Source organism: Mugil cephalus, chromosome 14 (assembly GCF_022458985.1).
Source record: "Mugil cephalus isolate CIBA_MC_2020 chromosome 14, CIBA_Mcephalus_1.1, whole genome shotgun sequence".
Taxonomy (NCBI): Eukaryota; Metazoa; Chordata; class Actinopteri; order Mugiliformes; family Mugilidae; genus Mugil; species Mugil cephalus.
The window spans coordinates 12,305,421-12,332,672 of record NC_061783.1 but is presented as its reverse complement, the minus strand read 5'-3'; the positions used below and the strand labels follow the sequence as shown (position 1 = coordinate 12,332,672).

Sequence of the window (27,252 nt, the reverse complement as noted above, 5' to 3'; positions counted from 1 at the left end):
CAGCATGGCAAGTCTAGCAATACAGTATATTTTCTTGTAGTCAACAGGTGTCAAGAAAATGGGGCCCAGTTGCTGATATTTCTCTGAGCCCAACAACTATTAAAAGTGAGGCGCGCTGTTGATGTGGATACTGTAATTCGTCCTGAATCACATTTACACAGATTTACTATCACATAAAAGTAAATCACTTCCAATATAATAGCCCTGCTCTAAATCCTCCTTCCTTCCTGTAACAATGTTAAGTTTATCTTGAAACTGAGAAAGAAATGTGGTAACGGAACCGGATGATCAGCTGTTGAATACCACAAGCTAATATTTAAAGCAGAACTGCTCCGTTAGAATACATTTGAATTCACTAACATACGAGCTGGCAAACAAGTGTAAGCATTAATATAGACCCAGATTACTATCTCCTCCTGTTTTCCGTTTAGCATGACCTGCTGTAAAGGTTTATGCCTAACGTAGGAATGCAATTAAATAATAAATGAGTCATAATAATGTTGCTATAGCAACAGGAAAGTTCCTATAGCAATTATATTCTATAGATGTATAGCTGTAGCTTAGACTAAAAAGCACTAGTTTACTCACTAAATAACACAGACTTTAGTATATATAGCCTAATAGCAAAATCTTGTTTTTTACTTAAAATAACAAAAAAAAAGGAGTAACATAGTTTTTAGCAAGTTCATTAGTAATTGTATTGATATTGTAACAGTAACTCAAAAAAGTCAGCTAATTATGCTATTAGGCTAACGATATAATAATAATAAATACGTTTTTGAAGATATAATTGAGCGTGACACTGAGGAGGTTTCATAAGCACGCTCATCCCTCTTGTGCTCGCGCTCCATTCAGGTCCACGGTCACGCCCCAACAGGAAGTGACGAATGTAGCCACGAGCGTGACGAACGGTTCGTTCGAAAATACAACAAGGAAGTGAGCGTTTATTGAAAAAAATAAGCATCGGCTAAAACGTCTCTTGCAGCCGGGGGTCGCTTGGCTCGGTCGCTGGGTGTCGGGTGGGCTGAGGGTGGGCTGAGCGTGGGCTGAGGTCACCGTGGACTCGCCCGGGAGCCCGTTTCTGATCGTCTCGAGGAATTCAGCTGGTATCCAGCTAGCTAGCTAGCGATGAACACGGACGTGGAATTTCACATCAGGCAGAATTATCCGTGGAACAAACTCCCAGCAAATGTCAAACAGGTACCGTGTTTTTTTAACGTTTACCTCTGGGCACGGGGCAAGGGGGGACGGAGGGGAGGGAGGGAGGAACAACCGCGGTGTCGTGTGGGGGGAGAGTTGGGGGTGAACCTGTCAATGTCACCGCGGTGCTCTCCGTCACCCAGGCAGCTGTCAGTGTCGCACGACCCGCTTCCCCTCCTCTGCGGGGTTTCACCATCCAGCCGGAGCCATAGCTGACCGACCACCACGGCTCTGCCTCCGCGGAGCTGCACCAGCATCACATGACACGTCGTTTGATAGGTGGCGCCACGCGACACTAGCGCGTGGATGTCATCTGCAAATCACGCATTCACACCTTTGTGTACAATGTGGCGTGTGCTTGGCTGCGTGCACGCAGGAGCTTTATCCTGTAGTTTGGTCACCTGGCTCCGTGTGCATCCTCAGAGAAGTTGGAAACACAAGTACTTTAATTCACGGTTTTGATTGCTTACACTTAATAGGCTTGAAATTTTGAGATCAGTATTAGTGCTTGTATACACCGATCAGCCACAACATTATAACCACTGATATGAGTAAATAACATTGACCATCCAACAGTGACAACACAGTGTTCTGCTGGGAAACTTTTGGACCCAAAGCAATGGCACTCCTTGATGGCAGCAGCCATCCTCAGCAGGATGCAACCTGACACAGACACACAAATGGTTTAGGAACAACTCAAAGAAATCAACCCATAGCACCCAAAGGCCCCCCACTAATGACTTCCTGTTACCAGACACCACAGGACACCCTTTAGAAGGTCCACGTCCATTCTCTGATGAGTCACAACTGTTTTGGAGACACAAGAGAGACCTACGCAATATTGGGAAGGTGGTCATAATGTTATGCTTGATCTGTGTTAATTGATTTTAGTGTCATTATTTGATTTTCAGCCTGTGCCAAAATCAACTCTGTTGTTGCACATTTCTAAGTGAGGAGACGAGTAAATAAGGATGAATCGTGCGGTGGGAGAAAACTGACCCAGACCAAAGTAATTCTCACCTTGACACTTGTTTCACTCTGCAGAGTTTGGGAAACTCTCAGCGCGAGTATGAGAAACACGTGCTCCTGTACAGCATCCGCAACCAGCTGCGATTCCGCAATAACCTAGGTGAGCAAGTGTGTCCCACACAACAATGTTTATGCACACACCTTCTCGTGTAATAACATCCTGATTGTGTTCAAGATTAAAATTAAATAAATTCAGTTAGAATTTAGTGAAAATTGTTTATATTTTATTGACAGGTTCATTTCAGGAATCACTGTGTTGCATGAATCTATTGTTACCATGATTGTATGACTTGAGACTGCAGATTGTGGCATTGATTATAATTGATCATGTCATTATCCTTAAGTGTACTTGTAACTTTGATTGATTGCAGTGTATTAACAGTAAAGTGTCACTAGAAATGTGTGTAATAATCTCTAGAAAACAGCTCTTAATAGCTGTATTGCTTTCCTTTGGCCGTCTGCTCTGGAGGTCACTTTTTTATAACCTGTATTGATCGTGTATGGACTGACTCTGCGTGATGTATGAAGACTCACAGCCGCCCTGTGACCTGTGTGTTTTCGCCGAGCAGTGCGCCACGTGAGGAAGGATGAGCGCAAATACTACGAGGAGCTCCTGAAGTACAGCCGAGAACACCTGATGCTGTACCCCTACCACCTGTCTGACATCATGGTCAAAGGGCTGCGAGTCACTCCCTTCTCATATTACATAGGCATCATGGAGGTAAGCGGCTCACGCTGCACTGCAGAGCAGAATAGCAAACGTGTCTGATGTGAAAATGCCCACTTTTCTGTTATCATATTATCTGGAAGCGCCTCGACATTCAGTCTTTGCTTCCATGACACTGAGGAACTGATTCTTACTGTGCAGCGGCAAAGATTTTCTAATTGGTTTGGAAACATCCAGCCTGTGTTTATTTTAGCCCGAACAATGTCTTCAGCTGTGTCCCTGGAAACCACTGCAGGAATGGAGGTTTCAGACAAACAAATCCAAGAAGCCGTTGCAATTAGAAGGATTTGAGCTTTTTACAGCTCCCTGCTGCTCCGTGTTTTTTTTTGTTCATGGATAATAGCTGCACCGCATTATCTGTTACGCCTGAATAGATCCACTAAAAGGTTTCACTTGGTGCAGTAGCGTTGATTGTAGGTAGCATGTATAGAGGATGAATCGTCTAGAATGAGGGAAGAGTGAAATCCCATGCCATTTGCATATCAAACACACAGGTAGGCTCTAAAGTGCGGAGAAGTATTTCAAGGCGAGAATGAAATAGATTTCCCATGCTGATAGATTTAGCACCAGTCCGTCACTAGGTGTCAGTCAGTGTCTGGTAAAGTCTCGTCTAGCGGCTCAGGGAGACACAGATGACTGATCCCAGGACAAACACACCCGGTCCGACTGGGCTACGCCTGCAGGACGACGCTCACTGACTGATGAAGACCCGTCTGTCAGAGAGTTGGAGCAGCCAGGTTCTGCTTCACTCCTGCCGTTTTCAGTTTGATCACAAAGACCGAGCCCATTTGTTCACACAGCCAGAAGTGTTGCTTTTGAATAGTAACTAATTTAAACATGATCATGTGTAAGTTATTTACCTCTGCTTGTTTGCTGTTTTATTGTGTAATGTACTTTACATTAGGCAGAAGTATTTCCATTACTTCACAACTCTGTGTTTACATATGGTGTGATACGTGGAAGCCCACATCTGACAATGTGATGAAGAAATGATCCTCTAAGTCATTATAATGAAAACAAAAAAATCAGCTAGTAACTCAAGATTATAATATAGCGTTATCTCAAATTTTTGGACCAGTCAATAGATGCACAGTTTCTATTCATTATTTTGAGATAATAAGTCCTTAGTTTTAGTCATTTTAAAATATTCATTGATTATTTGTGATACTATGATATTATTTTGAGCTACTGAGTCATTATATTAGATACTATGATATTATTTTGAGCTACTGAGTCATTATATTAGATACTATGATATTATTTTGAACTATTATGACATTATTTTGAGATGCTATGAGATTATTTGGAGATGGTGACACATTACTTTGAGATACTATGAGTTTATTATAAGATAATGAGATTATATTGAGATATTTTGAGATTATTTTGAACTATTATGACATTATTTTGAGATGCTATGAGATTATTTGGAGATGGTGACACATTACTTTGAGATACTATGAGTTTATTATAAGATAATGAGATTATATTGAGATATTTTGAGATTATTTTGAGATATTTTATTATTTTTAGATGCTATGAGATTATTTTGAAGTACTGAATCATTATTTGAATAAAGTTTCTCATAGTGATTCACAATAAAAAATCATCACATTTCTTGGATATGTGTTTCCATACGTACGTCCCACTTCATTAGAACAAATGTCACCAACATGCTCAGTGTTCTCTCAGTTACAACCGTTTTAGACTTCAGCGAACTTAAAAAGGCCTTCGCCCACTTTCCACCGCGTGCTAAACTAAACTCGACCAAGCTTTAATTGCGACCACTAAATTGCCAAAGGCTATTATCAATGTCATATTACGATAATCCGTCTCAAGCACTAAATGGAAACGGGGAGCAGAAATTAGCGCGGCTGGCGAGATCAGCTAATCCTGTTATTAATCAGAGGCAGGGGACGTACAGTAGACCGTGGAGGAAAAGTGACTTTAATTCTTCTTCCCTTTTCTCCTTTCTTTGTCTTTTTTTTTTTTTTTTTTGCACCTCCAGGATATTATGAACAGTGAGAAGAGTTATGACTCCTTGCCAAACTTCACTGCTGCTGACTGTGAGTTTTTTTCTCAGTTTTCTCCCTCTCTCTCTCTCTCTCTCTGTGACACTTTCCTGACGTCCTGTTAACCTCCCTGGACCCACCGCCTCACTGTCTCTGGTGAGACGGCAGACTTTTAGAAAGATGTGAACGAGGGTCGGGAGGTCACCGATGTTCACGTCATACTGCTTTTAAGAGCAGCTTGAGTGTTCTTACTGTGTATAACTTAATCACCATCATAATCCAAAATAACAACTGATTGATAGGAAATAAATCTGTATTAAGTCATTTCTTCCATATTATTTATGCATCACATATAGAAAAGTAAAATCATTTTTGTTTACCCAGGAGTAGCATATGTTGTTTGTGTACGTCTTGACAGATGCGTCTGATTTTTGCAATTTGGTTCTGTGTTTGTGAATTCTCTTCAAAAGCCTGCGAGTGTTACTCACCAATAACAAACTAATCCCATTGAGATTTTTGCTGTTTTATATCAGAAGAGGTTTTGGAGCCCGTCGACTAACGTGGCTAATGAAGATACGCAATTGACTCGTGTTTCCGTAACCAAACCGCAGCACTCGCCCGTGGTTTTTGATCGGCTGCTGTGATTCCCATTTCACATTGAATGAAAATTGATGGAAAAAAACCCGCTGCCTTACTTGTGTTACCGGCTCCCCGTGGGGCCGTGCTCCTCAGAAATGAAACCTGAATAAGTTGAGCTGAAAGTGCACATGCGGTTTGCATCGTTCTTCTTTGATTTTCCGTCGTCAAGTGAAACAGGCTTTGGCTTTGGCTGCTGGGCTGACTGAGTCCTGGCAGCGCAGGACCTTCACGCTGAGGAGGCAGAAGGCTGTCGGCAGGCCGTCGTAGCCGCACTCAGAGCGGCCTCTCTCCACTAATCTCCCCGGAGGAGCTTTGGAAGTGTGTCATGCAGAAGTGGGTGGACGGAGAGAGGCAGCGAGAGTGTTTGTAAAGGAGTTTTGCGTGGGTGGTTGGTGTGTTGTGTCTGAGTCTCGGTGAAACAGCACGACGCGTATGCGGGATTCGGCCCCGTGTTAGGAGGCTGAACGTCCCTCACTGGTCTTTGTCTGCATTGGCAGCCGTCCCGGCACATTTTGCTCTGCCCCCTTCCAGGGCCAGGACGGCACGGGCAACAGGAGGTGACTCGGTGGCATCTGGAGCTTAGACTTTCTCAGATTCAGAGAATATGTGTTAATTTAATTACAGGTAGAAATGCAAAGTGATTCTTATAATCCATACGTGATCTCTCTGTGCATGTTGGACCGTGGCAGCTCTTTGGCTGCGGATTTAGGTCACATTATATTCAGAAATATACTTGTAACATTGAGGGTTTTTTTCTAAATGATTCTGTGGTTTTATGATAATGAGTTTTGGTTAAAAAATCAAATCTTTAACTGTGCTTCCTGCTAATACAGAGACACTTTAGTAGCTCAGACCAGTTACTGATGGATGGCCCTTCTTGGTGGGATAATAAATTTGAAATTTCTCCGATTCAGAGAATATGTGTTGATTTAATTAATAAGTAATAATGCACAGTGATTCTTACAAGTGATTTTTCTGTGGATGTTTGACAGTGGATTAGCAGTGTTGTATCTATCCAGGGTTTGCCTCACAGAAGGCGTGCAGGTATTCGTGTGGACGTATTGTCTTAGCTAAGTTTGGATGAGTAGTTTCTACTAGCGGCACTCGTGTTATCCAAAATGAGGTTAAAAATATCCCATAAAATAAACTAATTATCTCCCTTTGTTAACTTTCAGCAGAAAAAATATAACCCAGAGACACGTTTTTTTTTTTTTTAGTCCATGACTTGCTCTTATTCCCGTCACCCCACAGGTCTCAGGCTGCTCGGCATTGGGAGAAACCAGTACATTGACCTGATGAACCAGTGCCGGTCCTCCAAAGTAAGATATAATTAACACCTTCTTAGAAACAACTGGTACACTTATAGAAGAGTGGTACAGACTTCACGTCTGTTCTTGCAATAAAGCCACGTTCATTGCATGTTTATTGTAAATGCATGTGTTTTTCCAGCAGGAATATAAAATTTAAAAATGTGTCATAAATGTAAAATGTTCATTGCTGCAGTATTTAGCATATTCCACCTGTTTAAAAACGTGCAAAGTCGTTTTGTTGAATGTTCTGTAAGAAAAACATTAATATTTCATGGCACCTTTTTTTTTTTTTTTTTTTTAAACCGCCTCCTCTTTTGTCTCCCTCAGAAATTCTTCCGCAGGAAATCAGCGCGGGACCTGCTACCTGCCAAACCAGTAGAGATCTCGGTGGAGCCGTGGTGGGTGGCGCAGACGGGATACATCACCGAGGACGACATAAGGGTGCGAGCGAACTTCTGACTCTTTGTCAGCGCTGATCTTTAATTTAACAATACGCAGGCGGGGAAAACTCGGTATCGTAAATCTCAGGAAGGGCATCCGGGGAAAATGGATGACGCACAATAGGTGAAGTTTATAATATAAACATTAGAGATGACATGATGCAAAGAGGGCGGAAACGGAACGATCCGGGAGGATTTCAAACAGCAGAACAGATGAGACCTGAGCTGCTTGACCTCCCCGTTCGCCGCGAAGACCTGGAAAAGGGACAGAATACTGAAACGCAGAGGGCAGTGGAAAAAACACACAGAAGGAGAGAGACGAGGGGACGGCTAATCCTCTGGAGGACGAAGATCCAAATAATCTAGCATAAGGCACAGACAGAGAGAGGTCGTCCAAAAAAAAAAAAAACCTGAGTGAAGAAGGAGATATGCGCAAAGCTTAAATATTTCAGGGAGGACAAATATTTGTTTAGATATATATATTTTTTTTATATTAAAAATGTCCTTTAAACCAAAGATGCAGAGAAAGGAAGGAGCGGTTTATTTTCTTTTATAAGCATGTGTTGTATTGATTGTGCTAAATGAGTGACTGATGCACGCAGGATTTTAAACCCTCGGCTTTCATTGAAATTCATACTCACAGCCCACCGAGTTACATCCCATGAGTCCCTGTACTGCATGTGAAGTTCCCACATCACTGGAAATAAAGAGTTTCCAGCAACCCTTCTTCCTCCCCTTCACAAGAACTATAAAAGAGAAAACGCCAGGGAAAGCACTTTACAACCACACAGTTGTAACAAGGATATATATTCCTTGTCGCATAGGCTTCTTTACCTCAGTGTTTATTCTTATTTTCTTAAACTGTCGCGTTTTACTCTCGGGGTCAAATTTCAGATCTGCTCTCAAGCGGAGAAGAAAGCCATCGACAAGATGATAGACTCTGGACCTCAGCTGGCCGGATCAATGGAGTACAACGTGGTCTTAAGTGAGTGCTATACTATACTATACGTTGCCCTATTTGCTGATATTTAAGTACCGACGAGACGATAAATGGCTTAAACAGACCCTGAATAAGAGGCGTCAGATGTTGGAGATTCGGGTCCTTCATCAGTGTCTGAATGTCAAAGGTGGAGTGCGGGGACGGAGGTTGTGTCCGCGCAGTTTAAATGTTAATCAGAGGACAGTTTGACAGTGATGAAGTTCTGCACTGAAGCGCTGGTGACTAAGTGGAAACAAATGGAATTAAACGCGGGAGACGGGAGGCAATCTGAACATGAGCCGCTGTTTTGATTGAGATCTTATTGGGTAGAAAATGATTTGTTGGTGATGGTTTGTTGAATGTGGCCACGGCTTGACTTCCAAAATGTATTGATTTATCCATTTATTTAACCACAGGCTTGTACAACCGGGGCTTCATCTACCTGGATGTTCCCATATCTGACGACAGCTGCATCTCAGGTACAACACTGTGTCTTCTTAGGTTGAATAAACACTCCATGTACACACATTAAGCCTGGAAACAGGACTTGCACTGTATCTTTGAATATCGCCCCATTCGTACCAATTACAGATACATTCATGATTAAAGAAAAGATGTTTGCTCAGTTGTTTGCCACCGTCTGTGTCTTTCAGTGCCTCCGCTGGAAGGCTTTGTCATGAACCGCGTCCAGGGCGATTACTTTGAAACGCTCCTCTACAAAATCTTTGTGTCTATTGATGAGCAGACGAACGTAGCGGAGGTTGGCTCTAGAAACGTCTCCCGTTGAACGTAATGTGTCAGTTGGTGTGTGTTTATTGATGAGCTAATCCGTGTTGTTGTCTTTTCTCTTTCCCGACCCTCCTCCCTCTGCGCCCCTCAGCTGGCCAACGTGCTGGAGATTGACTTGGACTTGGTGAAGGTGGGTGTCCACGTCCTGTTCAATGCCGCGGTCCTATTCTAATGTATAGACCAGGGGTGGCCAACCAGGCAGAGACCAAGAGCTACATTTTTTACTGTGTTACGGCAAAGAGCCACATCATACACATGGGCACACATGAACATCACCCCATCCCTTCCTCACACACACACCTTTGCTCGGCCAGATTTATTGTAAATGTCACACACCAAGATACTGACAGAAATTGACTCTTACAGTACAAAGAGGCCAGTCATTTCCAACAATGAACACTGTGTGCACTGTCTCACACAGACAAACTCTCAGTTCAACCAAGTCCACAAACAAAAATATTATAATTTACAATAGCTTTTTTCTTTCACTATGCATGTTACTTACTACTTACTTAGTGAGCTGAAGTGGAGCTTCATGGACTCGCTTTCAGAATCAACACTGACAAAATGAGCAGGGTGATTTTCTCTGCTTTCACTGTGGCTTTGAAGAGACTTTCAGAGAAACTTCCTCTCCGTCTGTGGGTTTAAAGCAGCGTGAATGAAAGAAAGGGAGCAGCCTTGATGTTTTGGAAAATAGGCAAATGTGTGATATTATTATTACTTTTCTGTGCTCGCGTTTTGTCACATAAATATCCGTTATATCTTTTTATAAAAATAGCACATTGGTATTCCTGTATTTTGTATTTTTTTCTTGTCCTTGGTTTTTAAATTGAAACAGAGAGCGAAGAGGGAAAAAATCACTGGGATATTATGTTGCCAACAAGGAGATGGTTCAGCACAATTTGGATGTTTCAGTTTGGGTACATACTCATCCAGATATATTTGATGAGTGGACTGCGACACACACGTCGTTTCAGATTAGATCCGTCGCACCACAAAGCTGAGTTCCAGTTGAACCGTTGCTGGAGTTTGACCCAGTTCTCTGCTCGCTCGCTGTCAGGCTCACAGCCAAACTCCCTCGCAGCATTACGACCTCCAGCGTGAAGAGCTGAACTCCCCCCCGTCCCTCGGTCTCATCTCATTCTCGTCGGTGAAAAGCGGCACTTAAGAGAAGTGGGTGAAGGCAGCGGTTCTCCGGCAGAAACCCTGCAACTCCAGAGTTGATTGAGACGTCTGAGAGGTTCCCTTTGTGCAGAACTTTTTCCCATCACGACTCGAGTTGAACTTTCTCTAGTGCGTCGCCGACTTCATGGTCATTTGAAAGAAATTTCCACACGAGGCTTCTTTTGATATTATAAGAGGATGACTAGTTGACCCCTGCTTTCACCTCTGGGTCGCTAAGGTGCGGAAAGCAATCAAGCCCACTATCCTCGTCTGAGGCGATCTGAATAAAACATTTAACGGCACGGCGGGTTGGCGCCTATATAAACGAAGGAAATGATGAAAAGGCGGGACAGCTGTTACTGGGAACTGCGGTGTTACTTGACTGGTTGAGTCAGCGGACAGTAATGACTAAGAATAATACATCCTGTCTCGCATTAAAAGAGAGTCGGAGTCAGTCAAGCACCCTTCATGCGATAAAACCCACGACAGTCACCATGTAATTTCAAAGCTATTCATTTGTAATAAGGAAACCACTTCCACCCAAGTGGTCGTGTTTTAGTGGAGTACGCTGTTACAACATTCATCTATTTTTCACACCGTGTGAAAGCGGATAAAATATTTGTTAAGCTCTTCACGGTATCGTCGTGGAGTGAAACATTGAGTCGGATAGAAAAGAAACTTTTTTAATTCCCACTAATATGTGACATAAATAAGTCGCATAAACATGAACAGTCAAACTAAATTAGTAACTGTTTCATTGCCTTTTCTCTCATCGTCCACTTCCAACATAGGTCTTTAAACGGGAGTCGCAAAATCTTTGATTGATTTTTCATATATTTATGAATATTTATGATATTTTTTAGTTTCTCCCACAAATTTAAATTCGTTTAAATACACATGAACATGAATCCAACATATTTCAGTAAAGGGATAAGTTATAGCTTAATATTAAATGCAAAATGATAATAATAATGTATATATTTATAAATAGCACTAGACTGAGTTTAATGTAGAACACATGTATTAGGTCAGTTTTGGGTCCTTGGCCTGAAAGACGTTGAAGATCCCTGACTTACAGTTTGACTGAGGTCGACATTAGTCTATGTGGGACACGTTGATGATATGTAGTTCGCATCGAGTGATGTCAGATACCGTGTATTTTACGAGGGGTGAATCATCATTTCTTCCTGCCTTTTCTCAGAATGCAGTGTCCATGTACTGCCGCCTCGGCTTCGCTGTGAAGAAAGGTCCGGTGTTCAGCTCAGAGCAGCTCCACCCCACCTGGAAGAACGCCCCATCTGTCAACAGACTCAAGTATGTGCTGCTGAGTCACTCAACAGTCAACTACGTCCCACCTGAGCTAGTCCTCATGTTCTTTTTTACCTTTTTGTTTTTATATAAATTAGCACTCAAATAAAATTAACATGATTAAAGTGATCATCTTTAGCTCCACCTGTGGCAGTAAGTAGTAAATGCAGGTTTTCTTGATTGTGTGACATTGCCGGTGAAACGTTAGCTTTGACCATTAACCTTCTGTTTGAGGGAACATACTGGGATTTTGAGCAGGAATGTCTCCACAGACACGATACTGTCTTTTACGTATTGTTATGAATGGGTCACAGGCTAAAACACCATTTTGTGACAGATGGTGACTTAAGAAACTTACACTAATGTGAAAATCTTCCCAATTGCCACTTAAACTTCATAAATAAAGACTCAACCTGTCACAACAAAGAGAACATTTAGATTCTGGACGTCACTATCGTCGCTGACGTCATCCACAACCGTAAAACCTTCAGTTAATTGTGTGGCAGTGGTGATTTCTTTCTGTCACCGTGGCTCTGTGCTCTGTTGTAGGAGCACCATGGACCCCCAGAAGATGCTGCTGTCCTGGGAGCAGGGCAGTCCTGTCATGGAGGGAGGCTCCTCAGCCACAGACACAGACACCACTAGTCTGGAAGATCAAGGTCCGTCCGTCCACACACACACACACACACACACACACACACACACAAAACGACATTCGTATTCAAATGTATGTATTTGTGATGATAATTTGTATGTATGCAAATACACACAGAGCACTTTAGAGATGTAACGTCAGAAGTTTGAAGCTGGAGTGCTAATTAATCCTGAGAAAGCTCAGCCATGCTCCTGGAAGTTTATCTAAAATTCTCTCATTTTGGTCTAATTTTAATTTTGGTTTGCATTGTAAGCTGCCAATGTTGAGTAAATAAAAATGAGATATAATCATAGTGACTGTTGATCAGCAGCATTGTAAATCACATGTAAATCAGTTTAAATTAAAGCTAGAGAAAGAAAGAAAGTGAGCATTGCAATTTCTTAGAATTTAAGAAGACTAAATGATAATTAGTTGTGTTATAACGTTTGTCACATTCTTTTCTCTCCACTACAGCAGACACAGCCAGTGTCAGCAGTCTGAGCATCCCCGCCGCACCCACCAAGAGGATCGCCTTCCTGTTCGACTCCACCCTCACAGCCTTCCTCATGATGGGCAACCTGTCTCCGGTTAGTGACCACGACACGATTAAAGCTCGAGGCCATTTTAATCTCAGTAAACGCAATAAATGTTTCTGTGTCGTCGTTGTCCAATCAGAATCTGAAGAGCCACGCGGTGACCATGTTTGAGGTGGGTAAGCTGTCTGACGAGACTCTCGACAGCTTCCTGGCAGAGTTGGAGAAGGTGAGACCGACGATGTAAACTGAGAATGTAAAGTTTTATTTGTTTCATCCATTAGAACCTTTGCCAGAAGGTGTAATTTGCATGTCAACACTAAAAGAACAGTAAATGCTTTTTTTTTTATTTAGAGTACTGCAGGATTTACACACATAGCCAGCGCTGCCATTTAGGCCTGTGGCTCGCTCTGTAAAAACGTCAGACCTCGATGTGTTCCATCTTTATACATCCAAAACAATAATTTGTGGAATGAAACCGTGGAGATGGAGACTCTGCCAGAAACACTAAAGCTGAAACACGCTAGTACCAAGCTGACCAATCACAGCTCTTGCGCTCTCTGTTGCCGTGGCAATTTAGTTACATTTCTTTTTTTGTAATCCAAGTTTTCTGCAACTTAGATAATTACAATTAGTAATACATGTGTTAGAATACAACAACATATTATGGCACTAAAAAAGAAAAAGAAAAAAAGGAAACAAATGAGAAACCGTCGTCTATATAACTTCAATCTGTTATATTTCCCTTTTTATGAACCTTAGGAAATCAGTAAAATAAAATGTCCCTTCGTAGTTTTTAGTTTTTAGAAAGAGGCAATGTCAGTCATCAAACATCAAGAGGTTTTACTTGACTCTTCCAGTGGCGTAGAACCGATAAATCCTGCTAGTTTACATCTACCTGGTGGCAGAAGAGACCTGTCTCCCAGCAAACACAGCCGGGGAGATTCTGGCAGTGCTTTATGAAACTGTTCTCCAATGCATTTGAACACTTGCTTCCACAGAGCGACACAAACCGTCAGCTGTAACGTCCCGACTTGTTTCTGCTTCTCTCAGGTGGAGAGCACAGCCGAGGGCGAGGCCCAGCGTTACTTCGACCACGCTCTCACCCTGAAAAACACCATTCTCTTCCTGCGCTACAACAAAGAACTGACTCAGGACCAGGGACCCGATATTCCAAATATAGGTAATTACGCAGTTACGCCTACTTTATTGTCCCCTTTTCGTGCAGACGCTGTGAGCCTGTACATGTCTGTCCGTGTGGTGAATAACCCTGTTATGAAGGTGGGTGGCACGCTGGATGTAGCTTCTCATTGCCCTTCCTTCCTTTCATAGCCATCTAAAAAAACTCATTCCTGGCTGCTGTCTGCACACAGCTCTCTTTGTGTTGTGACTGTGTGTTTATTTTGTAGTTTTTCTATCAGCGGTTGAGGTCATTTGAAGCCATTCAAAATCTCTGTACATGATAGGAGGCTGAGTGGGAGATGGAGGTCGGCGGTGCAGACTAATTCAAAGTGGAATGTGTTTGTTCGTGTACAAAAGAGATTCAGAAAAGACACATTTACTTTAATCGTGACGTGCGTTATTTGTACGGGTAGTTTTGTTGACGTTTGTGAACGTGTGTATATGTGAACGTGCGCATAAGCTCTTTGAGTTCTCCTCAGATTTCAGTTTCTTGGGATGTTCTCATTTCTCATTACAGCCATGGCTGCAAACGGCGTCTGTTAAAACCCTGTTGTGTGGCCTTAGAAAACCTCTTCTGGAGGCTACAAAGGAAAAGTGGATCCTCTGTTTGACTGAATCATGCTGTCTGTCATGGCCTCTCCTGTATCTGCGCAGTTACTTTTAAATATACTCGTATAAATGACTGAACACAGCAGCATAATGTGATGAATACAGAGTAAGCCTGTATTGTTCAGCCTGTGCCTCTCAGGGCGAGTGAGTGGGTGGTGGGGGGGTCCTCCCACAGAGACAAAGCAAATCTCCATGTTGCTACTATTGCACTGCCAGATGCTTGTTTGTATGGTTTGGCTCCATGCCTCACTTCTGATTGTCTTATCTTTCATTCCTCCTCAAGCTGCTGCTTTCCGCTGCGAGCGCCGCGAGAGCCGAGCGGCTAAAGCTAAACTGAGCTGCCGCTAATGATTCAAGAGTCTAATGGCGGCTGATCTTTTAGGAAGTGGAGAAACTGTGTCTCACCGACAAAAAAAATTCCACCGAGTACACGTCACTTATTTTTCGGCAGATTTAATCATTTCCTTAGAGAAAGTTGAATTTGGCTTGACATTTCCCCACACGGAGGCATAGAGTAAATTATGGCCTTGACCGTGGAGATAAATTACTGTTTTCCAACAGAACGCTCAAACTTGATTTTGTCAACGGGAACTGCTCGTCTGTGCGTCGTGGGGTAAATATAGTCGGCCCTCGCGTCACGCTTCTGTGAAATATGTTAATTATTACTGTCAGACGTTCATAGACAGGGCTTGTCTCTTATAAATGCTATAGAGGGCAACAAGTGATTATTAAATCCAAGGTTGCCGAGTTGACACTTGTGTCCACTGAGAGGGCGTCTCCACGTAAAGAGTCTTTACTTCTGGATTTGGTCCAAAGTTCCTCAGCTACGAAAGATCTGTATTAGTGATTAGTTTCACTGAAATGGACTTATCCCTAAGAACGGATCAGCCATAACATTATGACCTAATATTGTGTAGTTCTCCTTTGTGCCTCCAAACCAGTTGTGACTCATTCTGACGGTATCACGGTATATTACGGTATTTTTCTTTTTCATGCATAATCACGTGTTCACAAGGTTTCCTACTGGTTGAGAGAGGAATTAATGCAGTAGATTGACTAAGGATGGACTATTTTACTGTGGTGATGAGTAAATATTGTAGAATAATCCCACACTAGTAGTAAAACAGGTTTGCATGGCCCATGTTAGCACTGTCTGCAAATGTGGACATCCAGGGATTTACAGCTCGGAGAAAAAATAAAAATAAAATAAATGTTATCAAGATGAAATGAAGAATCAGGGTCAATTACGGTTTCATTTATTTTAACATATTTAAACATTTAAACTGCTATGTCTGTAATGCCAATAGCAGCGAGACCAGCTACCGTAATAATTGTAGTCTGCGTGCAACATTTTTTTTTCTTCTCATTCATAAAGCTAAATTTGGGGACTTTTTCCGGGACAACTTTTTGGGTACAGGGAAATCAGAAATCAGAAATCAGGGATGCCCGGTCACCCTAAAAAAAAAACATAATACCTTTTTCTTTTTTTGGTACAAGTCCTCTCCTTCTGCCACTTCATTTTACTTTGAAAATGGTCCGGTCTGAAACAGTGTCTTGCAATTCAAACTCCATCCCACCGACTCATTTGTATGTGGTTGCTCGGCCTGTTTTGAAAAGAAGTTGTGACCTTCCCTTGTTTTTCCCCTCGTTAGGTTTCCCACTGGACATGTTGCGCTGCGAGAGCCTGCTGGGTCTGGACCAGGCCACCTGCAGCCGCGTCCTCAACAAGAACTACAAACTGCTGGTGTCGATGGCGCCGCTCAGCAACGAGATCAGACCCATCAGCAGCTGCACGCCTCAGGTACGGCGCCCGGTGGGGTTACTTGTTGCGCGCGTGTGGATGTGAAAGTGTGTGTTCAGACAGCTAATGTATCTGCGCTCAGCTTGGTGGTGTTTGTCTTCTCTCCTAGTGTACACACTAGTGTTCTGTGACTGACTGTATGCTTTGTGAGTGCTCATCAGTTGCCCCAACAACAAGGCGGCACAAAGAGAGGGAGAGGGAGAGAGGAAGGGACGCGAGGCTCATGAGTAATTCTGGTGCCTGGCCGCACTCCAGCTTTCTAGCTGAGCTCAGAGGGACAGAAGGAAAGACGTTAAACTCTTGTTGTGCCGTTCCCGCTGTTGCTTATTCTCTCACCGCTGCGACGCCGTCAAGTGGAAAGCGATGAATTCTGCTCTTTGTTTTCCGCTCGCGTCTCTAATAGCAGCTTCGGTTTCCCGTGTGACAGAAGAAGAAGAAGAACAGCAGACGCAATTACTCTCATGTGTGAATTGTGATGGAAAAACCATGCGAGTGTACATGTGCGTTGCATTATCTCACACTTTCGCATGTGCACATGTGTGTATTTGCTTTCTCCTTGCAGCACATTGGCCCAGCCATCCCCGAGGTGAGCTCCATCTGGTTCAAGCTCTACATGTACCACGTGACCGGCCAGGGCCCGCCGTCTCTGCTGCTCTCCAAAGGCTCCAGGCTCCGCAAACTGCCGGACATTTTCCAGGTTGGTCCAAACTAATGATTAATCCGGTATGGAAGCTAAAAGCGAAGGTGCACGGTTGAATGAGTCGAAGTATGCTGACGCACGTGTTCCGTAGGCAGAGGAAAGCTCTTTGAAGTCAGATAAGAAAGGCCACACAGCAACGGGCCGGGGGTAATTTCTCATTCATCTCTGACATTTTTCAAAGTTTTGACCTTGCTGTCAGTTAGACAGGTAGGTAATCAGAGCCCTGACTGCCTCCTTCGCCCTCGTCAACCTTCACGACTGCACAACACACCTGGTGCATCACAGGCGTACTTCACCTTGCACCTGTAATTTCCTCCTTTGAGGCTCTCTGGTGCGTTTGGAATTTATTTTATCATCCTGGGAATGTGAGACAAGAAACAAAAAGAAATCGGTGTGGTGAATCTCCAGAGGGGAGACTGTATTATCATTTTAATGTATCACTTTATGAGAACAATTGTGTTGTGTTTTTCTACATCAGTTCGTTTAAACAGTTTTCTCCACTACTGAGATGTAGGAACAAGCAATATTCAGTCCTTCATTGCTTTTCAGAGCAGAAAATAACTAATCAAACAGAAGAAAAAACTTCCTTTCATTCATGCGAATGTCTTGACATATAAAATCAGCAGCACGGTGGAACTTTAATTACTTGAATCCGTTAATGTTGGCATAGTGGGAGGTTGACAAGATGACATGTCAGTCGAAGTAAAGAAAGAATCTTTTACTCTGGCTGACATTTATCTTGTCTGATCTGTTTACTTTTTATTTATGAAGCTTTATGTTCTGAGAAAAGAGAGATTTGCTCCCAGGATTAGGGTTAACTTAGGGTTAGGGTTACCCCTAAATTATTATCAGCTGTGGGTTAGGATGGATGCAGAGCTGAGCAGTTGTTTTTTTCTCTTCAGGTCTACGACAGGTTGTTGATCACCTCCTGGGGTCACGACCCCGGAGTCGTCCCTACGTCCAACGTGCTGACAATGTTGAACGACGCCCTCACGCACTCTGCTGTTCTCATACAGGTAAACCCACCCATGTGGACTGGAGTTTTCTATCTAGGCTTTCAGATTATTTTAAGCCCCTTTCGAACACGATTATCATTACAAGTGGGGAGTCGGGGGATGAAATGTTCCCTGAGGTCATTTGGCTCCTCTTTTTCAATGTGGAATATGGGTTGTACCAGATGAACACTTTAAAGCATCAACTGGAACAGAAATAATTAAAAAAGATCTAATCCATGTGAAGCTTCAGAGAAAGCAATTTTTCTCCAGCAAAGTAACTCTCTGGTAAGAGCTAATTTAGCGTACGTTTAATTCTACAGCGTATGTTTTCTACATGTCATTCCCTACTCATACCTAAGAAAGGCCAACAGTCTTAAAGCTCTTTGATATTCATTTCATCTTATGGATGTTTTCGGTCCTGTAATGTTAATTAATCATATATTTACCACATTATGTTGTCACTGTCTTTACACATAAACCATGAACCGTATGTGTAGTTGCTTATATAAACTTTGTGCGCTTGTAACTCTCAGGGTCACGGTATGCATGGTCATGGAGAAACTGTTCACATCCCGTTCCCATTTGATGAGGAGGACCTGAAGGGAGGTGAGAAACTGTCTGTACATAAAGCTGTAAAATCTCTTACAGACCTATATTATTAGCTTCTTTTATGATATGTCAACAGAAATAACAAAATAGACAATTAAACTTTATTTAAATTTTTCATTAATAAACTGTGTACATGAACTATAAATAAAATGATCCAATAAATGATATTTGTTGACATGCTTCAAAGCTTTAATCTTGACGTGTAAATTGTTGAATACAACTTAAATACAACCGCAGAAGAAGAAGAAGCAGTAGTATTTTTCCCAACTTCAGTGGCAGCACTGAATTCATTTCATAGGAGAATATGAATGAGACTGAATGAAGTTTTCAGTAGCTGTCCCTACATTGATTCCAGTTTTATTCATCTCTTTAACTTGTTTTGCTAACGCCACGTTTCTATCACATCACCAGATATTTACCAGACACTGGGGCTAACATAAAGACATTATTTTATTCTAGGAGCTAAATGATCCGATCAAGTGTTCACATGAGTAATATTTTTCTAACTGAATTGGTTATCTAAGGTTTACACCACTCATCTCGATTTGAATGAAAATTCCTTCCAGTCAGGCTGGATGGAGCCAGTCCGTGCTATTTGAGGTGGTTACTTTCCATGACTATTCTTGGAGCTGAAAAGAACCAACTTTACTAATACCCCTTTAACAATGATAATCCCGGGCCGAGCTGCCTTTGCTGTGCTTTCATATCGCCATAAGTCCCAGGTTGGACCTACCGCTGTGAGAGCTGCGTGCCTATTTTCTCCTACATCTCATACATCATCATTACATTACATTTCACTACACACCGAGATAAACAATGGACAGCATGGTGTATTTTTTGGAATGGACCGGTCAAACCCCCACTCTTTCAATAGGCTGCTGATATTTGAATAAATCACTGTGTCCTGTACAGTGCCCGATATCTGCAGCAAAAATCTCCTCTTCTCCACGGATGCAAAGTAGCTCGCTTTGATCTCTCGGTCTTACCAATGCGCTGCCATGAAAAAGGGTGGATATCGCTATACAAGCTGCCTTTCAGAGATGGTTGTAGACGAAAACTTTGCTCTGTTTTTGAGCTAGAGTTTCTACAATGATGCAGTCTGACAGGCCGTTGAGTGAACAAAATCAGAATGTAACAGGCAGATACATCAACGTCGGAGCGGAAAACCCGGGTCGACGCAGCATTCCTGTTCACATTTAAATCCCGGGTCAATGCAGGTTTTTCGCTTGATTTGAAAGGGGCTTAACATATAAACATTTCATAAAAACACCAATGAGCCCATGTAGGTCGTCAGGTGTTTATTGATGTAGTTGTCAGTTGAGCCTCCATCCTTCCACCCATTTTCTGTCATGTCATAGAGACCTCAGGCTAAGCTAATTTAGTCCAGATGTCTCCCCAGCTGTGTTTTCCTAGCTCCTCCATGCGTTTCCGAGCCAGATGACACATATAATTTCTCCAGCATGTTCTGGGTCTACTTCTGTGTCCCCCGCCAGTCAGAGGTGCCCAGAAAACCTCCTGTGCACGAAGCCAAATCCTGATCAGACAACACATCAACCACAAGTGGCTCCTTAAGACGCAAAGGAGCTGCAGCTCTGTTCTTGTTGTTTGAGCTCCTTCACCCTCTCTGAGTGAACATAGCTAACTGTTGATAATAACTTTAGTTTAAGATAATAACAGATAATAACATTTGACTCTCATCCCCTAAATAGTTCCTTTTCAGAATAAAACAACCTTTGGGAACACGTCATTCTTGTAGCTTTTGTTTTTGTTTCATCCATCGATGGAGTTCATGACGCCACTTCATTCCACTCGTGTTCTCCTTCCCCTGCAGAGTTCTCCTACTCCAACATGTGTGTGCACAAGGCGCTGCAGAAGCTGAAGGGGTTCGTGGACCTGGAGCATCAGTGTGGCTACATCACCATGCTCAACTCCAACAACCGGCACCGCCGCAGGGCCAGCGACAGCACTGAGTGCAGAGGTAAGAGGACAGAGGAGACACAGGTGATTTAGTAACAATGTCTTAACGGTCCAGTTTAATTATGCTTTTTGTCAGCGTAATTGTTACTTTTATTGCGTTAGCCTTTGCTAATGGATGTGGAATGAACAGTCTTAGCCTTGAGACTGAACCTTGATGTTGAACAGTCGTAGATTTTATTTAACGTCGATATTACAGATCGACCGATATGGATGGTTTTGGGCCGATACTGATTTTTTTTTTTTTTTACATCAGCCTTGGCCGATGATAGCAAATGTTACAAGTCTCATTTTAACAAAAAACATAAACATTTATTGAACTCAAAGAATATTTAAGGCTCTTATGTATACAAAATAACGAGGTAAAAAGAGGTTGGCTACACAGGCATTTTTCAGTTTTCAGCTGCACGCACTCTGTTAGTGGGGGAGGGGCAATGTATGGGCTGCACAAGTCCAGCTGCCTGTGAATGTGTCTGTCTGTAAATCTCTGGGGAAATATATGTATATATGTATGTATGTATATATATATATATGTGTGTGTGTGTGTGTGTGTGTGTGTGTGTGTGTGTGTGTGTGTGTGTGATTATATATATATATGTATCAGCAAACTCACCCACCTATCAGCCAATGATACCAGTAAAATACACAAATATCGGCCCGATATATCGGTTCTTGCAAAACTGCACAATGTAACCTCCAATATTTATCCAGGAAAAGGGAAGAAAATAATTTGCAAATATGTCAATTTAAATGAAGCCGTAATGTGACTGTTTCCTTGAGACAACCCCTCGGTGCTTTAATGCAGATTTGTCGTCTCCTCAAGGAGACACGCATCTAGGTGGAGGCCTGGACACCAACGGCAGCACCGAGTCCTTTGAGCTTGTGACAGAAGAGAACAACGGGGAAAGCAAAGTGAAGACAGACAGTAGGTGTATTTCTCTGGTTAATGTTTTATTTATCTGTTCACTGGAAAATCTTCGAGTCGAATTCAATCAGATGTTTGTGAGCTGGCAGAGATGTCAGAGAGTGAAGGCTGAAGTGTGACAGAGACTCAAAGCCAGGATGTCCTTCTCAGTGTCTGCTGTTTTAATATATGTCATGCCCATTCCTCCTCTCTCTATCCCATCTCTTTCTTTTAGTCTTTTCATGTGAAGACGAGTGGGTCCCTCTTGAGCTGTGCTTTGGCATGCCCCTCTTCAGCTCTGAGCTCAACCGCAAAGTGTGTCGAAAGATCGCCTCGCACAAACTGTTCAGCAGCGAGAGGTGAAACAAAAACAAAATTTATAAAAATATGTTTTTAAAAGGAGTCGTCCTCAGACATGTCAGTTTTGTTTAAACCACTGAGAGGAGTGTAGATGTGTGTTGCAGCCGTATTAGATTTAATCCTTTTTTTTCGTGTTTGTTTCCAGCCTTCAAGAGCTGCTGTACTCCAGCCGAAAGCTGTCGCTCAAGGTGCTGAGCTTCGTTCAGTCATTCCAGGTAAAAGCACGCGACACTAAGATTAATAAAGATTAGAGGTCGATAGTAATTTACACATTTTTTTCAATCACTGGTACATTTTGAGATTTTTGGCTACTTTGCTTCCATAACATGTCTCCTTTTCCGACTGGTGGAAATAAAATGTAGCTCTTTATTATTTTAGTGCATTTTATCCATTCATCCATCCAGAAATTCATAAATTTGTTTTACTGACTGGTCCTTATTTTATTAAACGATATCAGATGCTTCTATTCATAAAATATTTCACAAAAACAGTTGTCTGTATGTAAGTAATCTACTTTTAATGGTGATATCTGTTAGATAAAATAATAATAATCCAATAAAAATACACTGAATCTGTTAATACTGTTTTCTCACAGAGTGTTTTTCTCTTATCTCCACTATAGTAGCACCAAACTTTACCTTTGTTCATATATCATTTAGATCAGGGGCCTTCAATGTTTTTCAGACCAAGGACCCCAAATCTAATGAAGAGATTAAGTATGGACCCCCTACCTACTATATGTGTTCTGTATTAAACTCAGCTTAGTTCTGTTTATCAATATACATTACTGTTAGTATTTTGCATTCAATATTAAGGTATCCCTTATCCCTTTACTAAATCTGTTAATGTTTATTTAAAGAAAGTTACATTTGTGGTAATTTGTAAATAAAAAAAACACATAAAAATGTCTAATCAACCAAACATTTTGCAACCCCCCCCCCCCCTGCAGCGCCTCCGTAGACGCCTGTTGAAGACCTATGATTAAGAGCTTAAATGTTTTATTCCAAAAAAAAATAGTAAATCCCTCCAGTATAAAAAAACAAAACAAAAAAACACTTCATATCCATGTTTAAGCATAAAATCTCAGAAAACCTCAAAAATAAACAGTTTTTTGAATTTAAGTGATCAGCTGGGGAAGTTTCATAGAGATATTTATTCATGTAATCTAGGTTAGATCCCCACAGTGTAGTGTGTTGTTAGACAGGCAAAAAAGACAATGTGAGATGGATCGTTAGTCACACTATGGGGAAATTTGGTATTTTAGAATAAAATAGATTAATAATATTCAAGAAATAATAATCACTGCTCATCATCATCATCAGTAGTTAAATGGTTTTATTTCTATTTAGTACAGACCTCCCCACACAGAAATCTACCCTCATCCCGTACATTTCACGCTGTTCTGATCTCTAATCTCCGCCCCGTGTTAACAGGACGGCATGCAGCCCGGCGACCTGGACAACGGCGTGTCCAACCCTCTCAGCCAGCCGCCGGCAGAGTCCGGCGTCCCCCTGCCCGCCCTCAACCTCCTCTTCAAGGACGGGCAGCTGAGGGAATGGAGCGGGCGGGCCCCTCCTCCTCTGGACATCTCAGCCCTGCAGAAAGACCAGCCCACATAAACCTGTCAGCCAAAACCCCCACCACCCCCCCCCCCTCCAGATCTGATGACATCGGCGCTCTCGATGAAACGGACCATCCTCTTTTTTGCAGCGCCGCGCCTCCCCGAGGAGATCCCTCTCCGTGGTCCAGCCGTGCTTCTTCATCTCCGATCGCAAGGAAAACGCCCGTCACTCATAAGCATTCTATTGTCCGTCAGTATCAAGTCAAGGAAAAATAAGCCCTGTCAGCACTTTGTCATTCACCTACTGTATGAGGAATCATCCTTGCCAACACTAGTACCAACCTCCTTTTTTTTTTTTGCCCCTTCTGTGATTCCTCGTATTCGTAGCAAGGCAGTGTTATCTCTTGGAGTGGTGCTATTATCACAATATATATACATATATGTATATTATATAACAGATGCAGGTAAAGAGCATTGAACCTGGAAGACCGTTTAACTGGAAACGTGCGCTTTCCACCCTCCAGCCCATGGATGTTTTGTGATCCTTCAGATCAGTGTGTGAAGTGATTGATATTGTATAGATGTTCTAAAAAAAAGAAAAGAAAAAATCACCCCTCAGAATAAACATGGAAGTGTTGAACAGATTTCTTCAGGAATCATTTGACGATATGCATAATCTAGGACCAAGTCTTTGGACTTGCTGGGTAGTGATCCAGACCCCGCTGACCTCCCTGTGTTGTCTCACCTTTAGTGATCCGATGCATGATACTGTCGCACAAAAACACATGACTTGTAATCAATATTGGGGGCATTTAGTATTTGCACTGTGCAGGATTCCTCCAAACCTGTGGATGAAGTAATGTCATCGTTTTTATTTTTTATTTTTAATGTTAGCGGATCAATCGCAGCAGTGTGCACATGATTTTAAAGTTACTAGAAGGAAGCATTTTTTTTTGTTTTGTTTTGTTTTTCTCATGTAAATGGTTAAAATTGACCGGGCATCTCAGACTCTGCTGTATTTTTCTTTTAATCCTTTGTTCTTATTCTTTCACACCAAAGATCATTTCATTTTCTCCTCATTCATTTCGCTTTTTACTTTTTTGATGTTTTTTTTTTGTTTGTTTTTTTTATCGTGCTGCCTTATTTTCTCAGCCAATCAGAGCTCAGTTGATTTTTAATTATTCTTATTTTATTTTTGTTTCGTTTCATGCATTTGATTGAGCGCATATAACTAATAAAACTCTGGGTCACAAGCTACCATCCTCCATCCGATGATCTAGCGAGTCCACTAGAATAATACAACGGTCGTATCTGTGTGTTTGACCCACTCCTGCAGCCAGCCAGCATGTCTCCATCTCTCTCCCTCTGGATCGTCTCCAGCTTGTGTGCCATGCACTCTTGGCCAGTCCGCCACACTCTCCAAAGGATTCTGTTTACACCGTGTTTTGAAGAGGAGTGGGGGTGGGGGGGCGCGTTTGTACTCTAGAGAGAAGACGACATCGCTGTGAAGGGAAATGCTAATTCTTTGCTCAGCTTCTCAGAGATTCACTGGCCCCAAAAAGTGTCTGAAATCCTGTCATGAATTTTCAGCGTGGCCCTGAAAATACTTTTAGTGAATTTAAAATGAAAACCCCTTAGTTTTTTTTTTTTTTTTTTTTTTGGAAATCTACCCTCACAAGTTTTTTGACCCACTTGTGGTAGCTGTTTCTTAAATTGTGACGCTGAGATAGAAAAAAAACAAAATTGAAAAAAAAAAAAAAGCGGTCGTGTTGAAGCATGATGACTGTGTAGAAAATGTTGTGTGTATGTTGTGTACGCGTGTGTGTTGTACACCTCAGTGGTGTGTTTTAACACACGCCTACCGTTCACAGTAAGAGCTCCCTCCCGGTCCTGCCTGCCTGTCTGTTACCTAATTGCAGTTACTCAATCATCCGACAACCCCCGCCCCCCCACTACCTAGTCCTCCCACAGATATACACCCACCAGTGTTTAAAATGCTAGTTTTATATGTCCGCCTATATTTTAGGAAATCTTTGTTGTAGCTTGTTTAATGGGATTGTGAATATTATTGACTTGAGTTAACGATAACTGCTCTTAAATGGGTTAAAAAACAAAACAAAAAGACATTCCTTCACTTTGCCCCTCTTCTCCAGATACATATTATTACAAACAAATATGTAAAAAGTATATGAAAATATAAATAAATATGTAATAAGAGCAAACTCTTTCTTTCCTTCCTGAAAGTGTCCTGTTGTGTTTGCTTGTTTCTGATCTGCTCCTTTGTGTCCGGGCTCTGACTTGCAGCCAGTCACATTACGTGACAGTAGGCCGCTAGATGTTTTCCTAGCCAGGTGGAACAGATGGTGCACTAGACGTAGCGGTAGCTCTGTCGCTCTGTCCATCTGCCTCAAGTGTGCTCTTGTTCGGATATACTTGCAGATTTAAACGGACACTGAGCTGAAAAGAAAAAAACAAAAAGCACAAACAATGTGTGATGCGCGCGTGTGAAGCCTCTGAATATCTATGAAAAGCCCTCGTTTTTGGGATGAAGATTAAGGTGTCAGTCTGTGGCTTGCTGTGCCCCCATCGGACAGGTGGAGCCCTGCCTAATTGACTATGTCTCTCAGGCCTCCCTGCTCCAGTAATTTCCCAGCACCACAAATTACAGTGTGTTACCGGGGGGCACCAGGGGCGTAAACTGGGTCATGCCACCTGAGGATAGAGCGCTCCAAGAAGCGCTCAAATAGAACAGTTTGCGTCCTCCATTCAGATATAAAACCTCACGCTCTGATAAGATGTATCTGCTGAAGTCATTCTGCAGCTTTGTTAAATCTGACTCCCATCACATGAATAGTCAGAGCGGGACAGCTGCGGGGCTTCACGTTGAAACAGAGCTGGGCGGAGGAGAAGAAAGCGCACTCACAGTACGTGCACTAACTCGAGTCGAAGCTGATGAAAGGACGGCGAATGGTGAAATTACGCTGGCTTCTTGCACACTACACGCCGCTGCTTTGTCATCTCAAGCAAAAACAAGAGTCTCTTTGAATGGCGTTGCGTCATTATCAGGTCAGTTCATGGTGTTGCACTTTATATCTCCTGCTGCTGGGTCTCTCAAAGGCAAACTTTTATTTAACTTACCTAGACTCTAAGAAAACTTACACGAGTCTGTAAAAGTCAAAAGCAAATCTAGTCTGCAATGTGTTGTAAGTGTGTGAGGAGGGCATGAACGTCTGGACCAGATTTCATGGTTAATCAGTCAGCAGCTTTTGAAACATTTCACTCAAAAGCACAAATGTGGAACAGATACCAGTCACATAACTGAATAAAACATGTGAACCATGAACAACAGCAAACCTTTGCGATGAAACAAACAACCCATTTCATCAGATAAGTTTAAGACGTAACCTGCTCCCGCTGATTTCTACATCTGTACGCTGACGATGCAATCTCATTTGTGGCGTTCAAAAGCACCAAGTACGGCTGGGGCCAAACTAAGCTAACAGGTGTATTGGATCAGCACTTCCTGTCTAACACGTGACACTAAGGAAACTCTCTTTACATGCTTCTCAATCTCTTGCATGAGTAAGCATATAAAATCTGAAAAACTTTAGTTTGGTTCCTCTAATAAACGTTAGAACTTTTATGGCAAATCCTTAAACTTTTCAGCAAATCAGACATTGCTAACCATCTCATACAGTCTAATACTGCCTAACTTTTTTGGTCTCAGACACAATCGGACTCTGCCATCAAACCATTTATATGTCTTTGTGATCCAGCCAGGAAACCAGGGGGT

General features: G+C 42.2%; 1 protein-coding gene across 4 annotated transcripts; it reads left to right on the top strand.

Moving 5' to 3' along the window:
* Positions 1-907: 907 nt before the first annotated feature.
* Positions 908-25,681, top strand: fam91a1 (family with sequence similarity 91 member A1). 4 transcript variants are annotated; one of them, XM_047604626.1, is made up of 24 exons: positions 908-1,200; positions 2,245-2,329; positions 2,799-2,950; positions 4,965-5,022; positions 6,859-6,926; positions 7,245-7,358; positions 8,252-8,342; positions 8,753-8,815; positions 8,990-9,096; positions 9,217-9,255; positions 11,491-11,603; positions 12,147-12,256; positions 12,709-12,818; positions 12,907-12,993; positions 13,818-13,947; positions 16,208-16,356; positions 16,919-17,053; positions 17,959-18,072; positions 18,585-18,657; positions 20,492-20,638; positions 21,440-21,559; positions 21,774-21,897; positions 22,044-22,113; positions 23,332-25,681. In XM_047604626.1, exons 1-24 carry the CDS (start codon positions 1,129-1,131, stop codon positions 23,515-23,517), a joined length of 2,517 nt encoding a protein of 838 aa, XP_047460582.1. In that variant the 5' UTR covers positions 908-1,128; the 3' UTR covers positions 23,518-25,681. The 4 variants fall into 4 exon arrangements, with proteins under 4 accessions (XP_047460582.1, XP_047460581.1, XP_047460584.1 ...); XM_047604625.1 differs by having other exon boundaries at positions 12,706-12,818; XM_047604628.1 differs by having other exon boundaries at positions 909-1,200; positions 21,458-21,559.
* The last annotated feature ends 1,571 nt before the right edge of the window (positions 25,682-27,252 follow it).

Coding starts and splice junctions, on each gene's coding strand:
- fam91a1 (XM_047604625.1), top strand. CDS start 1,129: ATGAACACGGACGTGGAATTTCACATCAGGCAGAATTATCCGTGGAAC. Junction 9,256..11,490: donor TTGACTTGGACTTGGTGAAG/GTGGGTGTCCAC, acceptor GCCTTTTCTCAG/AATGCAGTGTCCATGTACTG. Junction 11,604..12,146: donor CCATCTGTCAACAGACTCAA/GTATGTGCTGCT, acceptor GCTCTGTTGTAG/GAGCACCATGGACCCCCAGA.